This window comes from Notothenia rossii, assembly GCF_949606895.1.
Source record: "Notothenia rossii genome assembly, chromosome: 6".
NCBI lineage: Eukaryota > Metazoa > Chordata > Actinopteri > Perciformes > Nototheniidae > Notothenia > Notothenia rossii.
The window spans coordinates 89,363,953-89,380,591 of NC_136909.1; the positions used below are offsets into that span (position 1 = coordinate 89,363,953).

At 41.5% G+C, this 16,639-nt stretch overlaps 2 protein-coding genes across 2 annotated transcripts in view; both read left to right on the forward strand.

The window, feature by feature from the left end:
* Positions 1–4,747: 4,747 nt before the first annotated feature.
* LOC307044256 (pyridoxal kinase-like) overlaps positions 4,748–16,639 on the forward strand; it is a 31,063-nt gene continuing 19,171 nt past the window's right edge. Inside the window, exon 1 of the mRNA XM_079689343.1 lies at positions 4,748–4,949. Coding sequence (XP_079545469.1) covers positions 4,869–4,949 — 81 coding nt within the window. The 5' untranslated portion in view covers positions 4,748–4,868. The remainder of the gene's footprint in view (positions 4,950–16,639) is intronic.
* Positions 9,161–12,919, forward strand: LOC307044232 (zinc finger MYM-type protein 1-like). Its single transcript, XM_079689315.1, has 3 exons — positions 9,161–9,449; positions 10,126–10,209; positions 10,354–12,919. The coding sequence occupies exons 1-3, from the start codon at positions 9,215–9,217 to the stop codon at positions 12,720–12,722; spliced, it is 2,688 nt and encodes an 895-aa protein (XP_079545441.1). The 5' UTR covers positions 9,161–9,214; the 3' UTR covers positions 12,723–12,919.

The following is a 16,639-nucleotide window of genomic DNA, read 5'->3' on the forward strand; positions in this document are numbered from 1 at the left end:
ATTTCAATGCAAGTACTCGGATCTTGTACTTGAGTAAAAGTAGAAGTACTCAGATCTTGTACTTGAGTAAAAGTAGAAGTACTCAGATCTTGTACTTGAGTAAAAGTAGAAGTACTCAGATCTTGCTCTTGAGTAAAAGTAGAAGTACTCAGATCTTGTACTTGAGTAAAAGTAGAAGTACTCAGATCTTGTACTTGAGTAAAAGTAGAAGTACTCAGATCTTGTACTTGAGTAAAAGTAGAAGTACCAGAGTGTAGGAATACTCTGTTACAGTAAAAGTCCTGCATTCAAAATGTTCCTCAAGTGAAAGTAGAAAAGTATTCTCATCAAAATATAGTGAAAGACAGTAAAAGTAGTCGTTGTGCAGATTGGTCCATTTCAGAATAATAGATATGATATGTTTTATAATGATTGATCATGAAAGTGTTCTCAAAGCTGGTAAAGGTGCAGCTAGTTTGAATGACTTTGTATACTGCAGGGTAGCTGGTGGATTTACTCCAGGTGGAACTAAAGTCTGATTCAACACTTGATTATATTTCACATCATTCATCCACATCTGAGAAGTAACTAAAAGGATTAAATACATGTAGTGGAGTAGAAGTACACCATGTACCTCTGAACTGTAGAGGAGTAGAAGTAGGCTACACCATGTACCTCTGAACTGTAGTGGAGTAATAATAATAATAATAATAATACATTACATTTATAAAGCGCTTTTCCTGGTGCTCAAAGCGCTTACAAGCAAGTAAAACAAAAATAACAACAAAAGTAAAAAGTGCTAAACTAGGAGGAATAAGGGCAAGGGGTTAGTTGATTAGGAGTTGAAGGCAAGAGTGAAAAGGTGAGTTTTGAGGGATTGTTTGAATGATGTGAGAGTGTTGGCGGATCTGACGTGACTGGGGAGGGAGATCCAGAGTGTGGGGGAGGCTGCTGCGAAGGCTTTGTTACCCCAGGACCGGAGCTTTGTCCTGATGGGCTGCAGTAGGTTCGCTTCAGCAGACCTGAGGCGACAGGCGGGGGTGTGTCGTTGGATGAGGTCACAGAGGTAGGTGGGAGGCAAGGTTGTTGAGGGCTTTGAAAGTGAAAAGTAATATTTTAAAGTCAATGCGGTGTTTGATGGGGAGCCAGTGGAGGTCATGGAGGATAGGGGTGATGTGGTCGGAGCGTCGGGTGGAGGTGAGCAAGCGGGCAGCTGAGTTTTGGACATATTGTGACGACCCTGGTCGTTATGTGTATTGTGTGTAGAGATGTTTCCCTCCTCGTGTGTGTGTGTGTGTGTGTGTGTGTGTGTGTGTGTGTGTGTGTGTGAGCAAGCAGGTGGTGCCCGTTAGCTGATTAGCTACCTTCAATAGGCTGATTGGTCCACCTGAAGAAGAGGGGAGCATTGAAGCTGCAGCCATGCCGTCACTCTGCCCTCTCTCTGACTCAGCTTCTCCTGCTCCCAACTGTTGCGTATTTGTATCTGTCCTTTCTGTCCTTGTATATTTTGTAAACTTTGGAAGGATAGACATAACTTTAACCTGTCCTTGTTGGACACGCCTTAAGTCTACTTGAAGTGTGAAACCTTTTTTCTTTTGGTTGGTTCTCGTTTTCTCCTGTTTTGACCTCAGTGTAGGTAAGAGTCCTGTATGTATATTTTCTTATTTGTTAGGCAAGATTTTTGTGTTCAGAGATTTGTTTGTTTTGTGGGTTGTTGCACTTATTTGTTAAAAAGAAAACGTTGGTAATTAAATTGACCAAAAGGCATTCTCTGTCTCATTGTCTATGTTCTTGGGAGTGGGAAAAGAGGAGAGAGTGCACATTTTATGCTGCGCCTAGGTTCCCCTAGAGATCTGGGCGTAACAATATTGAAGTTGTTTTAGTGTGAATGCAGGTGATCCAAACAGTATGCTGTTGCAGTAATCCAGTCGGGATGTTATAAAGGCATGGATCAGAGTTTCAGCAGCGGTCGATGAGAGCGAGGGTCTGATGCGGTCGATGTTCTTTAAATGGAAGAAAGCGTTTTTGTGACCTCGTTGACATGAGGGAGGAAAGTGAGGGTGTGGTCAAGGAGCCAAGGTTACGGATGTGAGTGGAGGGGTTGACAATGGAGCCATCGATGGTAAGAGAAAAATCTTGGGTTGAGCGGGTAAGTGAGTTTGGGCCAATGATTATGAGTTCCGATTTGTCACAGTTAAGTTTTAGAAAATTGTTTTGCATCCAAATGTTAATATCAGTGAGGCAGATGCTGAGCTGGGAGTGTGTGGTTGGAGAAATTGATTTGTTGAGAGGTAGAGCTGTGTGTCATCAGCATAACAGTGGAACTGGAGTTGGTGTTGACGGAGGATTTGTCCAATTGGGAGGATGTAGATGATGAACAGAAGGGGACCAAGTACAGAACCCTGAGGGACGCCATGATTGACGGGGGCTATGGGGGATTTGGAGTTGTTAATGGAGATGAATTGATGTCTGTCAGAGAGATAGGATTTAAACCAGGAGAGGGCAGTACCGGTAATGCCAATGGAAGACTGGAGGCGGGTGATGAGGATGGAATGGTTGATCGTGTCAAATGCGGCTGTTAGGTCAAGGAGAATGAGAATTGAGAGGGAACCCGAGTCAGCAGAGAGGAGAATGTCGTTGGTCACCTTGAGTAGGGCAGATTCTGGGCGGCGGCGAGTACGGAAACCAGATGGAAAAGGTTCATGAAGGTTATTGCAGTCCAGATGGGATTTTAGTTGGGAGGCAACAGTTCGCTCCAGAATTTGACAGGAATGGGAGGTTAGAGATGGGCCGGTAGTTATTGAGGGAATCAGGGTTGAGACCAGGTTTTTTGAGTATGGGAGTGACAGCAGCGAGTTTCAGATCAGGGGGGACGAGTCCAGTGGACAGAGAGGAGTTAATGACTGTGGTGATAAGATGAGTGAGTTGGGGGAGGCAGGCCATGACAAGGGTGGGGGGCATGGGGTCCAGGATGGAAGTTGAGGTATTCATGCCGGTGACTTAGGCAACTATGTTTAGTGAGGTCATTTGTCTGAAGGCTGTAAAAGGGTGCAGAAGGGAGTAGAAGTATACAGTAACACAACATGGAAATACTCAAGTCTACCTCAGAATTGTACTTAAGTACAGTACTTTAGTAAATGTCGTTACTTTACAGGCTGCTGATCATCCCCGTTCCCCCCAGTCTGCTGCAGCCTGAAATGTGTGTGAGATCCTGCTTCAGTCACGACTCCCTGAAAGGATGCTATGACTCACAGACACCAAACTACACTCAGAAAGATTCAGATTTAAAACAAATAGTTTTCCTCTATTTTTCAGGCCGGAAGAAGACCCACTCGAGTTCATGATACATGTTTCCTAAAATACATCTGAAAAAATGTGTGTTATAATAGATTCAAATGGAAATAAAGGGGGTGGGGCTGTCATTCAATTCCAGCTGTGTTGATGTGCTTAGTGGCCATGTGGTGACGTCACCCGGTTTTAGGCGGTCACTCAGATTGCCTGTGCAGAATACCGTTTTGTGTTTGTGTGTGGCTCTCACACACAGTGCTCCAGCCATTGAAGCCCATATTTGGAATGTCCGTAGTGGCCAAACGGTGGTACTGCAGCTTCCGTGACGTCATCTTGGCCCAAACTGATTTTTTTCCCCATTGACTTACATTGTGGAAAGAAACGTCTGTAAATCAGCGGATACATTTTTTTTAAGGAGCTATCACTTTTATAGCCTGTAAAGGAAACATCATATAATTTATTTTTATTTTGAAAAGTAATTTTACTAGTAGGCTGTTATATTTTGTATTTATTTTGCGTATATAAATATATGAATGCATTTGTTATTAATACAGTCTATCTCCCATTAAATAAGCTCTTACAATCAGTCATTACATTTGTCTCTGTTTATTCATATCTGCTTTAATTGTATTTTCAGAATCAGAAAGTTGGTTTACACATACGAGGAATTTGCCTCGGTGTTTTTGATGAATACAATAAACAGTTACAGAAGATAAAAAGTAAAATAATAATGAATAAAAACTATTATAGGCCTACGTTAAGGTATAGAAAATGATATACATGAAGTCTAGATATGCCAAAAGACTTTAATTGATGACAGAATAATAAAATAAAATGTGTGCAGGAGTGTTATGGGATGTAGAAAGTTGTGTACAAGAGAGGTAGCCTTTGTACAAATATGCAAACATATTTGGAGGGTTGTGCACACATGACAATACCTGATGAAATTGAGATATTGCTGCATTAAAACAAATATATATAAATACATTCGAGTCATTTATGATGGTGGCGAAGTCCAGAATGTAAAATGTCCCCTCTGCAGTTCCTTCTTCTTCTTTATACAGGGGATTAGGATATTTGTTAAAAATGTTCTACAAATATTACCAAGAACTGTACACTTTGAGAAAGGTGAACAATCTGGAGGACTGTTCACACTTTTGGGTGTATTTCTGGTGACCCAAGACACACGTTTAATATGAATAATAATTAATAGAGAATAGCTTTGCAGCAGTATTGCATAGTTACTGCACTAACAAGTATTGTTCGCATATGTCTGTATACTGTATGTATACCGTATATATGTATTTTTACTCAACAACTCAACTGCGCATGCTCAGTGGGCCCACATCCGGGTACCTTGTGACTCCACAGCCTCTCTATTCTGTCTTCATGCACCAGTGAGCGAGTCTCATAGGAATGAATGGAGCTCCGCCTCTCTCTCTTTTCTCGTCCATGGTTTCAAACACCACTCTCATCCACACACACAGCGGGTTAGCCTCGGTTAGCTTAGCTTCTCCAAACCAGTTGTGTGATTTGTTTCTCCGATGTGTTGCCGGGATCCTCGTTGAAGTAACGGATTGATCTGCCTCCCCTCCTCGGCCATGGAGTGCCGTGTCCTGTCCATACAGAGCCATGTAGTCCGGGGGTATGTGGGCAACAAGAGCGCCTCTTTCCCATTGCAGGTAAATACAAACCGCATGCACTCATTATCGGACACCTTGCAGCCGCTTCGGACGCGACCCCGTCGGTCACGCTGCTCCAGAGAATCTGATACTAAACCCACTCATGTTAATGCCATTATTGTGAAGCAATATGCAAATAACATGATAGGCTACTACAAACGGTAATCCGCCTGAAACCGTGTCTGTTTGAGTTAATATGTGTTATTTGTATTAAAAAAAGGCCGTAAATGATTGTTATAATGTGGTTAAACCCCAAATAACAGCTTCAAATGTCCGGCAATACACCTGCCGACAGGTGTTTCCAGACAACACAAAATGGACCATGGCATTACATTATAAAGCCACTCGTGTTAATGCCATTTCTGTGAATAAATGTGCAAATTACATCATAATACAAACCAGCCATCCGCCACACACCGTGTCTGTTTGACGGTGTGCGTTGGTTCTATTCCCCTGACGGTTTTATAGTAAACAGCGGTTGTGAAACTGTGGAAAAACCCCAGATTACAGCTTCAAATGTCAGGCAGTAAACGTGAGGACAGGTGTTCCCCATCCACATCTGTCCTCCTCTCCCTTTAACCCGTTCAGGACCTCACGGTTACTGCTTGACATTTATACCTGTTATTTGTTTGTTTTTTCCACATTCCCCTTTACATCCAATAGTATTCCTATTTAGATGAACAGTTTCTCTAACAACATGTAGAAGGTCTCAAATCCCCAAAAATTCAACCAGAGAATAGGAAAAACTAAATGTATAGAAATCAAATCAATAATAACACTGAGAGCGTAAATAACACAGGTATAACAACAATAAATACAAAACAAAAGATGGGTTGTATGTAGGGTCATCTTACATATTAGAATAATACAGTCCAATATACTTAGGAAAAATATCCATATGCCAGAAAAAATCCTAATTTTAAAGAAGCCATATGATATTATTTATGTGTCACACAGTCCAGTTCCTTTCATGCATCCTTTATAATCCTCCTAAACCATCCATTTTACTAAACACACAGAGGAATAGAACATTAACTCAAACGAGACGGTTCGAGACGGAAGACCCATTTGTGTTTGATCGTACAAACTTTGTACGATGTCATTTGCACATTTCTTCACCAAAAATGGCATTTAAAATGTAATCCCGTGGTCCTCCGTTGGTCATAGGAGTGTGTGTTACAGCCACTAAGATCACAGAGCCCCCCCCCCCCCGACCATGTTTAACACGTTTTAAGTTACTCCGCTGTTCACGTGAAGGTAATCGCAATATTCTTCAAAGATGGCCGACTTGCCATTGATGACGTCACATTGTTTCACGTTTTTTATGAATCGCCTCTGACAGGAAAACATAACGGTGGAGATTTACTAAAGTACTGAACTTAAGTATTACTTTGATAAGTATTGAGTATTTTGAGTATTTTATATGTAATGCTACTACATTTCACTTTATTTAACACTCATGGTTACTTTAAAATTAGCTCCGCGTTGACAAAAGCATGTATTTGTCAACGCGGAAATACAGTATTAAATGTGAAATAAAGACAGGATAATATAATATTCTATAATAGTACCATTTTGTGAAAGTGCAGTTTGCAGACTGGGTACTTTTTCTTTAAAGTACATTTTAAGTAAGTTTTGATGTTAAACAATTCTAAACAGGGTTTCTATTTGTGATGGAGTATTTTAAGACCATAGTATTTGTACTTGTGCTTATAGAGGATCTTCTTCCACCTGCTGTGTCTGATAATGGATCCAGGTGTTTGAACTCTGCTTTGTTTAAAGGTGGCTTAAGGGTTCCTGTAATATCAGACTGTTGATCCAATGACTCCTACCTGGATGTATGTGTCTCTACTTTAAAGAGTCTCTACTTTAAAGAGTCCTCTGCTGCTGATGTTCAGGTGTATATCAGTATGTAGTGTCTCTACTTTAAAGAGTTCTCTCCTGCTGATGTTCATGTGTATATCAGTATGTAGTGTCTCTACTTTAAAGAGTCCTCTCCTGCTGATGTTCAGGTGTATATCAGTATGTAGTGTCTCTACTTTAAAGAGTCCTCTCCTGCTGATGTTCAGGTGTATATCAGTATGTAGTGTCTCTACTTTAAACAGTCCTCTCCTGCTGATGTTCAGGTGTATATCAGTATGTAGTGTCTCTACTTTAAAGAGTCCTCTCCTGCTGATGTTCAGGTGTATATCAGTATGTAGTGTCTCTATTTTAAAGAGTCCTCTCCTGCTGATGTTCAGGTGTATATCAGTATGTAGTGTCTCTACTTTAAAGAGTCCTCTCCTGCTGATGTTCAGGTGTATATCAGTATGTAGTGTCTCTACTTTAAAGAGTCCTCTCCTGCTGATGTTCAGGTGTATATCAGTATGTAGTGTCTCTACTTTAAAGAGTTCTCTCCTGCTGATGTTCATGTGTATATCAGTATGTAGTGTCTCTACTTTAAAGAGTCCTCTCCTGCTGATGTTCAGGTGTATATCAGTATGTAGTGTCTCTACTTTAAACAGTCCTCTCCTGCTGATGTCCAGGTGTATATCAGTATGTAGTGTCTCTACTTTAAAGAGTCCTCTCCTGCTGATGTTCAGGTGTATATCAGTATGTAGTGTCTCTACTTTAAAGAGTCCTCTCCTGCTGATGTTCAGGTGTATATCAGTATGTAGTGTCTCTACTTTAAAGAGTCCTAACTGGGAGATTTCCTTGTCCGATGTTGGGTCCAAGGACAGAGGGGGTTGTATTCATATTCTGTACAACCTGTAAAGACCCCTGAGAGAAATGTGTGATATTGGGATATACAAATAAACTTTGATTGACTAATTAACCAATCACAACAGAGCAGACTGGGCTCTGGTTTCAGACAGAGGGTGAGCAGAGGTGCAGCTTCCATTCCATATCCTCCAAAGATGGCCACCTTGTCGTTAATGACATCACGTTCCCGCTCCCTTTCACCAGCATGATGATGATGGTGATGATGATGGTGGTGATGATGCCGATGGTGTTTGTGATAGTTTTTATATTTCCACCAGTAGTGATCCTCAGGCTTCAGTACGTCGTCCTCCTGAAGAGCCGAGTCTATTTTTATCCCGCTGCTGGTGTGTTCTGTTATCCTAATGGCTGCTGGGCTTTCATGCATGTCTCTTTCACTTCTACTGTTCAACTGCAGCTGACAGAGGCAGAAACTGGAGAAAGTTATAAGAACCACAGACTGTCTGTGGCATGGAGAACACGTCCCTGCTTTATTTCTCTCTGTATCAAGTTGTTGTGAGTTTGAACGGAGCCGCTACAGGTTAGCTTAGCCTGATCGGTCAGCTCGCCATCCAGAAAACACACATTTAAAACGGTTTCTCCTGCCGTCTTGTCTGCACACGCATTCATTATTCACAAGCCGGTATCAGTATGTTGTTACTTCACCGTCATTTGGAAACTTGTATTAACAATGAAATCATGGTCAAATATGTTCATTTTGTTGTTATTGTTGTTGGTATCTACCACAGCATCTACAAGATTCAAGTTTCAAGGCTTTTGTTGTCATGTAGTTACAGTGTAGTTATGTCAATGAAAATCTGAGGTCGCAGAGCAACACAATAACACAGATAAAATAGTGCAAGTCAATACAAATAAGAGGAATAGACATTGAGATAAGCCCCGCCTCCTCGCCAGCACGTTGTTTGAATGACGCCAGTAAACACAGCTGACAGCCGCGGTGAAACTCGAGCGATCAGAGCGATGCAAACTAGGGCTGTCCCGAATACCATTTTTCGGGCTCCGGATATTCGGTAGTAATCAGCAGCGAATATTTGAATATTCGGTGCTGAGAGATTTGTATTTTTTTTAATACATTTTTTTCAAAAAAAAGGTTTCATAACACGCTCCGAATCCGAGACACCTGGCAACACGCTGTTAAGCAGAAGCGTAGAAAGAGCATACTATTACGATTTATATTTATTTATTGTCTCAGTACTCGCAAACATTCAAACTAAATGTGTCCTCTGTAGGGTAACTGTAGGGTCTGCTGTATTGTTGAGGATGTTGATGGCTGGGATCAGGGCCGGCCCTTCCCACTGGCGAACTAGGCGGTCGCCTAGGGCGCCAGATCTGGAGGGGCACTGCCGCGCTGCGCTGGGAGAAAAAAAAAATTAATAAAAAAAATTAAAATTATTTTTATTCTGCCTAATTTTCTGCCCTTGATGTAATACATTTACAATAATTGAACAAAGTAAACACCCTTTGCACCCCGGGCCGGCGGCAACATTTAGCATTTGCCCTGTACGATGGGCGCTGTAACTGTAAGTGATGAAAGGGGGGGATGGTCGCTTATTATCAGGCACCCACAGGCCGTGGCTCACAGCCAAAGTGACGCGGCAGCTCCAGCTGAAAGTGTCGGAGATCGCAACGATCGCAACAGCAAGAGGCAAAACATTAGCATTATGAAAAGGTCCAAGCCTTCTGGGGCAACGGGAAGGAAACGGAAAAAAGAACAGGAGGAATCGAAAGTCAAAGACAGAGGTAAGTCGGCTTGTGTAAAAAAAAAAATTCAGTATTTACTGTACCGTTAGACATTTGATTTTAAGCTAGCTAGCTAGCTAAGGAGGTAGCCATGATACAGCTTTGATGCCATGCTAGCAGCGAGCCTCTGATACAGAATGATAGATACAAATGATTTTAAGTTTTTATTTATGTGTTATTATTCCTATATAATCTTTTTGTAAATAATATCCTACTTTTATATTGTGATAGCTGTAAATTGATCCTCCAATAGTGTTTAATTTGTCAGATAGTTTATTTTCACGGTCAACTTGTGTGTATATATATATATTTATTTTTCTGTTTATTTTCTATTATATTTTTTTTATTTTCTGCACTTTTTAATGTCTAATTATTGTGCAATGCTTTGTTTTATATGCTGATGTAACGAAATAATGTTAATGTTAGCCAGAAGAAAGCTATCTGGATAACTGCTCCTTTGTATAAAGTGAGGCTGACCAACCAATATGGGCATGTGTTATTATTTAGTTGTTACTTATGTTTGCAAATGATCTCCTGGGGCAGCAGAACCTCACTTTTATATAGGCCAGTTGTGAACTTGCATACAGCTGAGGCAGATTGCAGCAGTTATTTTTGCCTGACTGTATATAAATGTTTTTGCTTGTAATGTGCTAATATCTACCCTATAAATGTCCAGCTGCACTTGAGAAATACCTCAAAAAGCCCCCAGTTGCTGGAGAAGGAACATCTGATCTCCCATGTACATCACACTCTGAAGAATGTAAGTTTTGCCAAACATTTATGGTCTCTGTGTAATCGTTCATACACTACTTTTTTGTCATTATTATTATTGTTATTATTATGATAAATAATGAAAACTGAAGCATGAATAACTTCTTTGCATGTTTGGATTGCCTGCCTGCAGGTGAAGGAATAACGAGCATAGTATGTGAGTCCACCATTGCAGCCCCCTCAGATCCTGCTGACTACCCAGGCCCATCTGAGTCCACCATTGCAGTCCCCTCAGATCCTGCTGACTGCCCAGGCCCATCTGCAGTCCCCTCAGATCCTGCTGACTGCCCAGGCCCACATGAGTCCACCATTGCAGTCCCCTCAGATCCTACTGACTGGCCAGCACTGAGTGATACAGTGAGGATGGAGTTAGTCAGACGTGGGCCATATCATTTAAAATCCGACTTCACTTTTCCTAAAAAGGAGGGAGGGAGAAGTTGCCATCATCACTACTTTTACAGAAGATTAGTGAATGGAGAGACAATCAAGAGGAGCTGGGTTGTGTATTCCAAGAAAAACAAAAGTATTTACTGCTTTTGCTGCAAGCTGTTCTCCCAAAAAGAGTACCAACTAATCAGCAGTGGACTAAATGACTGGAAAAATTGCACTGACAAACTAAAAACACATGAGAACAGCCCAGAACACTCTAGGCACATGACGTTGTGGAAGGAACTGGAGACTCGACTTGAAAAGGGCCTAACTATAGACAAGGTAGAAATGGCACTTATGGAGGCTGAAAAGAGGAAGTGGCGTGAAGTCCTGACCAGGTTGGTGGCAATAATTCAGTCGTTGGCAGAGCGAAATATTGCCTTTAGAGGGACGACAGAAACACTTAACCAGCCAAATAATGGCAACTTCCTGAAGGAGGTAGAGCTCATGGCGAAGTTCGACCCAGTCCTGAAACAGCATGTTGCTGAGGTCCAAAGAGGAACCACCAATATTTCCTATTTGGGAAAAATAATTCAAAATGAACTGATAGATTGCATCAGTGGGAAGATTGGGGACCATATGGTCAAGGAAATCAAACAATCCAAATACTTTTCAATTATTTTGGATTGCACCCCAGATTTGAGCCATACAGAGCAAGTATCAGTCATTATTCGACTAGTTACAACCCAGGACACACCCCAAATAAAAGAACATTTTATGGGGTTCCTTGAGGTAGAACAGTCCACTGGAGAAAGCCTTTCAACCCTGATTCTAAAGAGATTAGAACAGCTTGATATCCCTTTTGAAGACTGTAGAGGGCAGTCTTATGACAACGGTGCAAATATGAAAGGAAAGAGGAAAGGAGTCCAAGCCAGACTTGTTCAAATCAATCCAAGGGCTTTATTTGTGCCATGCGGAGCACATACATTGAACCTGGTGGTAGCTGATGCAGCAAAAAGCTCTGCAGAAGCCACTAGCTACTTTGGCTACCTGCAGAAGCTTTTCACACTCTTCTCTGCCTCCACTCAGAGATGGTCCATCCTAAAAAGCCATGTGAACATCACATTGAAATCATGGTCTGATACCAGATGGGAGAGTCGGATCAACAGCATAGAGGCTGTAAGGTATCAGGCTGCAGAAGTCAGAGATGCACTTCTAGAGGTGAGGGATAAAGCCACAGATGGAGTCGTAAAAATTGAGGCACAATCTTTGGCTGAAGAGGTTGGATCATACCGCTTTGCAATATGCACTGTGGTATGGTATGACATCCTGACCAACATCAAACATGTCAGCAAAATGTTGCAATCAGTGTCAATGCAGCTGGTTATTGCTGTTGACCTCCTGAGAAAAACAGAAGTTTCTTTGGTCAGCTACAGAGGCAATGGATTTGCTTCTGCCCAAGCATCTGCCAAAGACATCTGTGGCCAAATGAATGTGGAAGCTGTTCTCAAGCAGAAGAGGCTGAGATCAACCAAGAGACAGTTCTCCTATGAGTCCCAGGAGGAGCAAGTGAGTGATGCACTAAAGAAACTCGAAGTTTCTTTTTTCAATATGGTGGTGGATGTTTCCATTGCATCACTGCAGGAGCGATTCAAGGCCTTAGGTGAAGTAGAGAAAAAGTTTGGGGTGCTACTCAACTTCCCTGACCTGCCAAAGGAAGATCTGACGAAGCAGTGTGAAACACTCAGCAACACCCTGAGCTGGGGTGGGCAGTCAGACCTGGATAAGAGGGAACTTGCACTGGAGATGCAGAATTTCCCAGCTTTGCCAAAAGCCAACATGACTACCCTGGAACTTCTGACTTTCCTACAGGAGAAGAAAATGAACGAAGTGTATCCAAATATGTGGGTGGCCCTCAGGATCGCTGTCACTATTCCAGTGACAGTTGCTGCTGGGAAGAGGAGCTTCTCCAAATTGAAGCTCATTAAAACATACCTGAGGTCGTCAATGGCTCAAGAACGCCTCAATGGATTAGCTTTAATAAGCATCAATCGCAAGGTTTCGGGGCAAATATCATTTGACGACACAATAAATGAATTTGCAGCAAGGAAGTCCAGACGTGTCCGACTTTAAGGATGTGGACTAATTAAAGGACACAATAACATAGCAGAGACTTGTTGTTCTGATTGCCTGTTTCATTTGATTTATAGTGTGTGTAATGTTGTTCATTATCTTAATTTATTTGCAATAACCTCAGTTGTAAGAGCTCCGTTGGCTATATTTTTGTCCACGTTTGCACTTTCTTTTCTTGAAGTTTTAACAGAAGCTACTTTTGTTTGATGAGTGATTTTCATTTAATAACTACAATAATAATAATAAGGATACAATAAATAAAAAATATGTTACATTTATTTGTTATTGGCTGTGGGTTATTGGTTATGTTCACATACTTATTTGGTTATTAAAATGTAAACCAATCTTTTTCATATGGGTGTTTAGAGTTGTACCCCTAGATCAGGTCTCTAGTAATTCTGCTCAAAGTGCACCAGATTGAAGCATTTTACTTTAAAATGTTAAAACAAATCTTTCCAAAGGGGGCATACCCCCGGACCCCCCTAGAGGATGTGACATCCACCCCCCAATTAAAACATGTTCATACAATAATGAATACATTTGAAACCTTCTTTATGTATATTACCTATGTCAATAAGTTTCAGTTTTTGTAGTGTATTGGTCTTTTGTAGAGATTTTTCATTTATTCTTTATATATTCTATTGTGTATTGCTTGGAGGCGGGGGGGGCACCAAATCATAATCTCGCCTAGGGCACCAAAATGTCTAGGGCCGGCCCTGGCTGGGATGCACCTATGGACTCAACTTATTATTAGGCTGAGCTACTCAACTTTATTAACTTTATTTTGCTTGCTTGAAACTATTTTCCAAGCAAAGTAAGAGCACGTTTTTATAATGTGTAACGTTACTGTTTAAACGGCGGATAAAGCAGCTTCACCATGGCAACTTGACAACAGCTAAGCTAAGCTAGGCTACTACTTACAGCCTCCAGGTGACTTTTCAGAGTTGTTGTGCCACCGTGGTAGGCCAGTTTCTTATCGCATATTTGGCACACTGCCTTCTTACCGTCGTCCAATTTAAAATGGTCCCACACAGCTGAAGTCTTCGGCAGTTTGTGGGTGAAGCGAGGTGAAGCGAGGTGAAGCGTGGCGTTTGCGTTCGTGACTAGTGAACGCGATGTCAGGAGCACAGGCTGAGATTGTATATATTTCCACATTTTAACAGTGCAATTCAAAAGTATACATATAGTATAAGAATATGGCAATTCCCCTTTATTAATAGCATACATTTAGAATAAAAATAAATTGAAAAAATATATATCTTTTGGAAAAAAAAATAAAAAAAGAATATCCGAATAATGAAATTGAAACCCGAATAGATGGCCGACGAACGAATATTCGAATAGTCGAATATTCGGGTACAGCCCTAATGCAAACTTAGCATTAGACTTCAGGTTTACATTTCCATAACTAAACTGTAGCTGTGCATATGATGATGAAGCTTTTGAGTCCTTGACGGTACGTCCACACAGCAGCTTTAAAAAAGTCTTCCAACGCTTTTCTGCCCATTGACTTTGAATGGAGTGACGTCACCTTGCCTCGCTTTTCGCCGAACTGCATTGTGGGGAAGCAAAGCGAAGATTTCCAGGATTTCCAGGATTTTCAGGATTCAAAAGTTGAGCAATGTTCAACTTTTGAAGCTGAGCTGGAAGCGTCAGCCAATCAAATCCCGTTTATGCAAATCTGACAGTACAAGCGCTAGCCAATCAAACCGCGTGCAAGCTGGGAGAGCCAGACCGCAGTTCATCTCCTCATATTCCAAACGAGAAATTACGGTAGCAAATCACCCGGTTCTTTACGACCAGAACTATTTACCGGGATACAAACCGGAGGAACCAGGCATGGAGGGAGGTGGCAGAGACAGAGGGAGGGAGGTGGCAGAGACAGTGGGTGAAACTGGTAGGTTTTCGCCTGTTTGGAGAGTTTATATCCAGTTTACTTCGTTTAAACATTGCTAGCAAGCATAGACAGTATCTTTAGCCAGCATGGAATGTAGCATAAAATAGCACCATAGACATTAATCTCATACATGTTCATCATAGCCCTTCCCGCTGACACTTTACCTCTGCCACATCATAGACTATATGCATCACATTAATGCACACAATGTCATACTCCTTTCTGCACATATTCTGAGTGGAGAGGAACCGGGGTTTATTGCTTTGTATGTCGGGGGCGGGACATTCATATGATTGGTTGTTGGTCGCTTTGCTCGCAAAAATCCCCAAGCTCTCAGACACGCCCAGCTCCAAGATTTTCAAGATTTGTTTTAAGCTGCTGTGTGGACGACGTACCGTGAGACTACTACAGGCGAATGCATTTTGCAATGGAAGGACAGCAGTGCATCTCTCAGAGCACATCCAGCACTGTGCAGAAGCTCTTCCTCAGACACACTGGAGAGGCTGAAGGTCAAAGAGGGTGAAGCAGCGTCTCCTCTCTCAAAGCTCATGTTTGTTTCTCCGAACAAAAGACTCTTTCTGTCTTCCCGCTTCAGCACAATGAAGGAAGACGCTCAGATAACAATTACCTGCATGAGGCTGGTCCCGTGTCTCTGTCTCTACTAATTAAAAAAAGAAAGACAAAGACACAGGAGGAAAGTTGGTTTAAAGCTGTTCCAGATCTGACAGGAAGTGGTTCTTGTCTCCACTCATATAATCCAATTCAGAGTTTTTCGTCCCTTTTTTGTTTACATGCTGCAATTCTGACTGAAGAGGTATGGAAGAAATGTCACGATATACAATATTTGAAAACGTTTTCAATCCGACATGCAAAGGTATAATATTTTAGGGATGGCTGTTGGTGCTTTCAGAAGAGAAACCTCATCTCTGTTTGACTTTTTAGTGTTTCCTTATGCAGAACTTTTAACTGATGGCAGATTGAGATTTGTATACGATGAAAACTTAAAGAGTCCTCTCCTGCTGATGTTCAGGTGTATATCAGTATGTAGTGTCTCTACTTTAAAGAGTCCTCTCCTGCTGATGTTCAGGTGTATATCAGTATGTAGTGTCTCTACTTTAAAGAGTCCTCTCCTGCTGATGTTCAGGTGTATATCAGTATGTAGTGTCTCTACTTTAAAGAGTCCTCTCCTGCTGATGTTCAGGTGTATATCAGTATGTAGTGTCTCTACTTTAAAGAGTCCTCTCCTGCTGATGTTCAGGTGTATATCAGTATGTAGTGCCTCTACTTTAAAGAGTCCTCTCCTGCTGATGTTCAGGTGTATATCAGTATGTAGTGTCTCTACTTTAAAGAGTCCTCTCCTGCTGATGTTCAGGTGTATATCAGTATGTAGTGTCTCTACTTTAAAGAGTCCTCTCCTCCTGATGTTCAGGTGTATATCAGTATGTAGTGTCTCTACTTTAAAGAGTCCTCTCCTCCTGATGTTCAGGTGTATATCAGTATGTAGTGTCTCTACTTTAAAGAGTCCTCTCCTGCTGATGTTCAGGTGTATATCAGTATGTAGTGTCTCTACTTTAAAGAGTCCTCTCCTGCTGATGTTCATGTGTATATCAGTACGTAGTGTCTCTACTTTAAAGAGTCCTTTTCTGCTGATGTTCAGGTGTATATCAGTATGTAGTGTCTCTACTTTAAAGAGTCCTCTCCTGCTGATGTTCAGGTGTATATCAGTATATAGTGTCTCTACTTTAAAGAGTCCTCTCCTGCTGATGTTCAGGTGTATATCAGTATGTAGTGTCTCTACTTTAAAGAGTCCTCTCCTGCTGATGTTCAGGTGTATATCAGTATGTAGTGTCTCTACTTTAAAGAGTCCTCTCCTGGTGATGTTCAGGTGTATGTCAGTATGTAGTGTCTCTACTTTAAAGAGTCCTCTCCTGGTGATGTTCAGGTGTATATCAGTATGTAGTGTCTCTACTTTAAAGAGTCCTCTCCTGCTGATGTTCAGGTGTATATCAGTATGTAGTGT

Bases quoted from the DNA above. Each gene is read 5' to 3' on its own strand.
- LOC307044232 (XM_079689315.1), top strand. From the start codon at position 9,215: ATGGGCGCTGTAACTGTAAGTGATGAAAGGGGGGGATGGTCGCTTATT. The intron at 9,450-10,125 runs GTAAGTCGGCTT...ATAAATGTCCAG, and splicing joins ATCGAAAGTCAAAGACAGAG to CTGCACTTGAGAAATACCTC. The intron at 10,210-10,353 runs GTAAGTTTTGCC...GCCTGCCTGCAG, and splicing joins TACATCACACTCTGAAGAAT to GTGAAGGAATAACGAGCATA.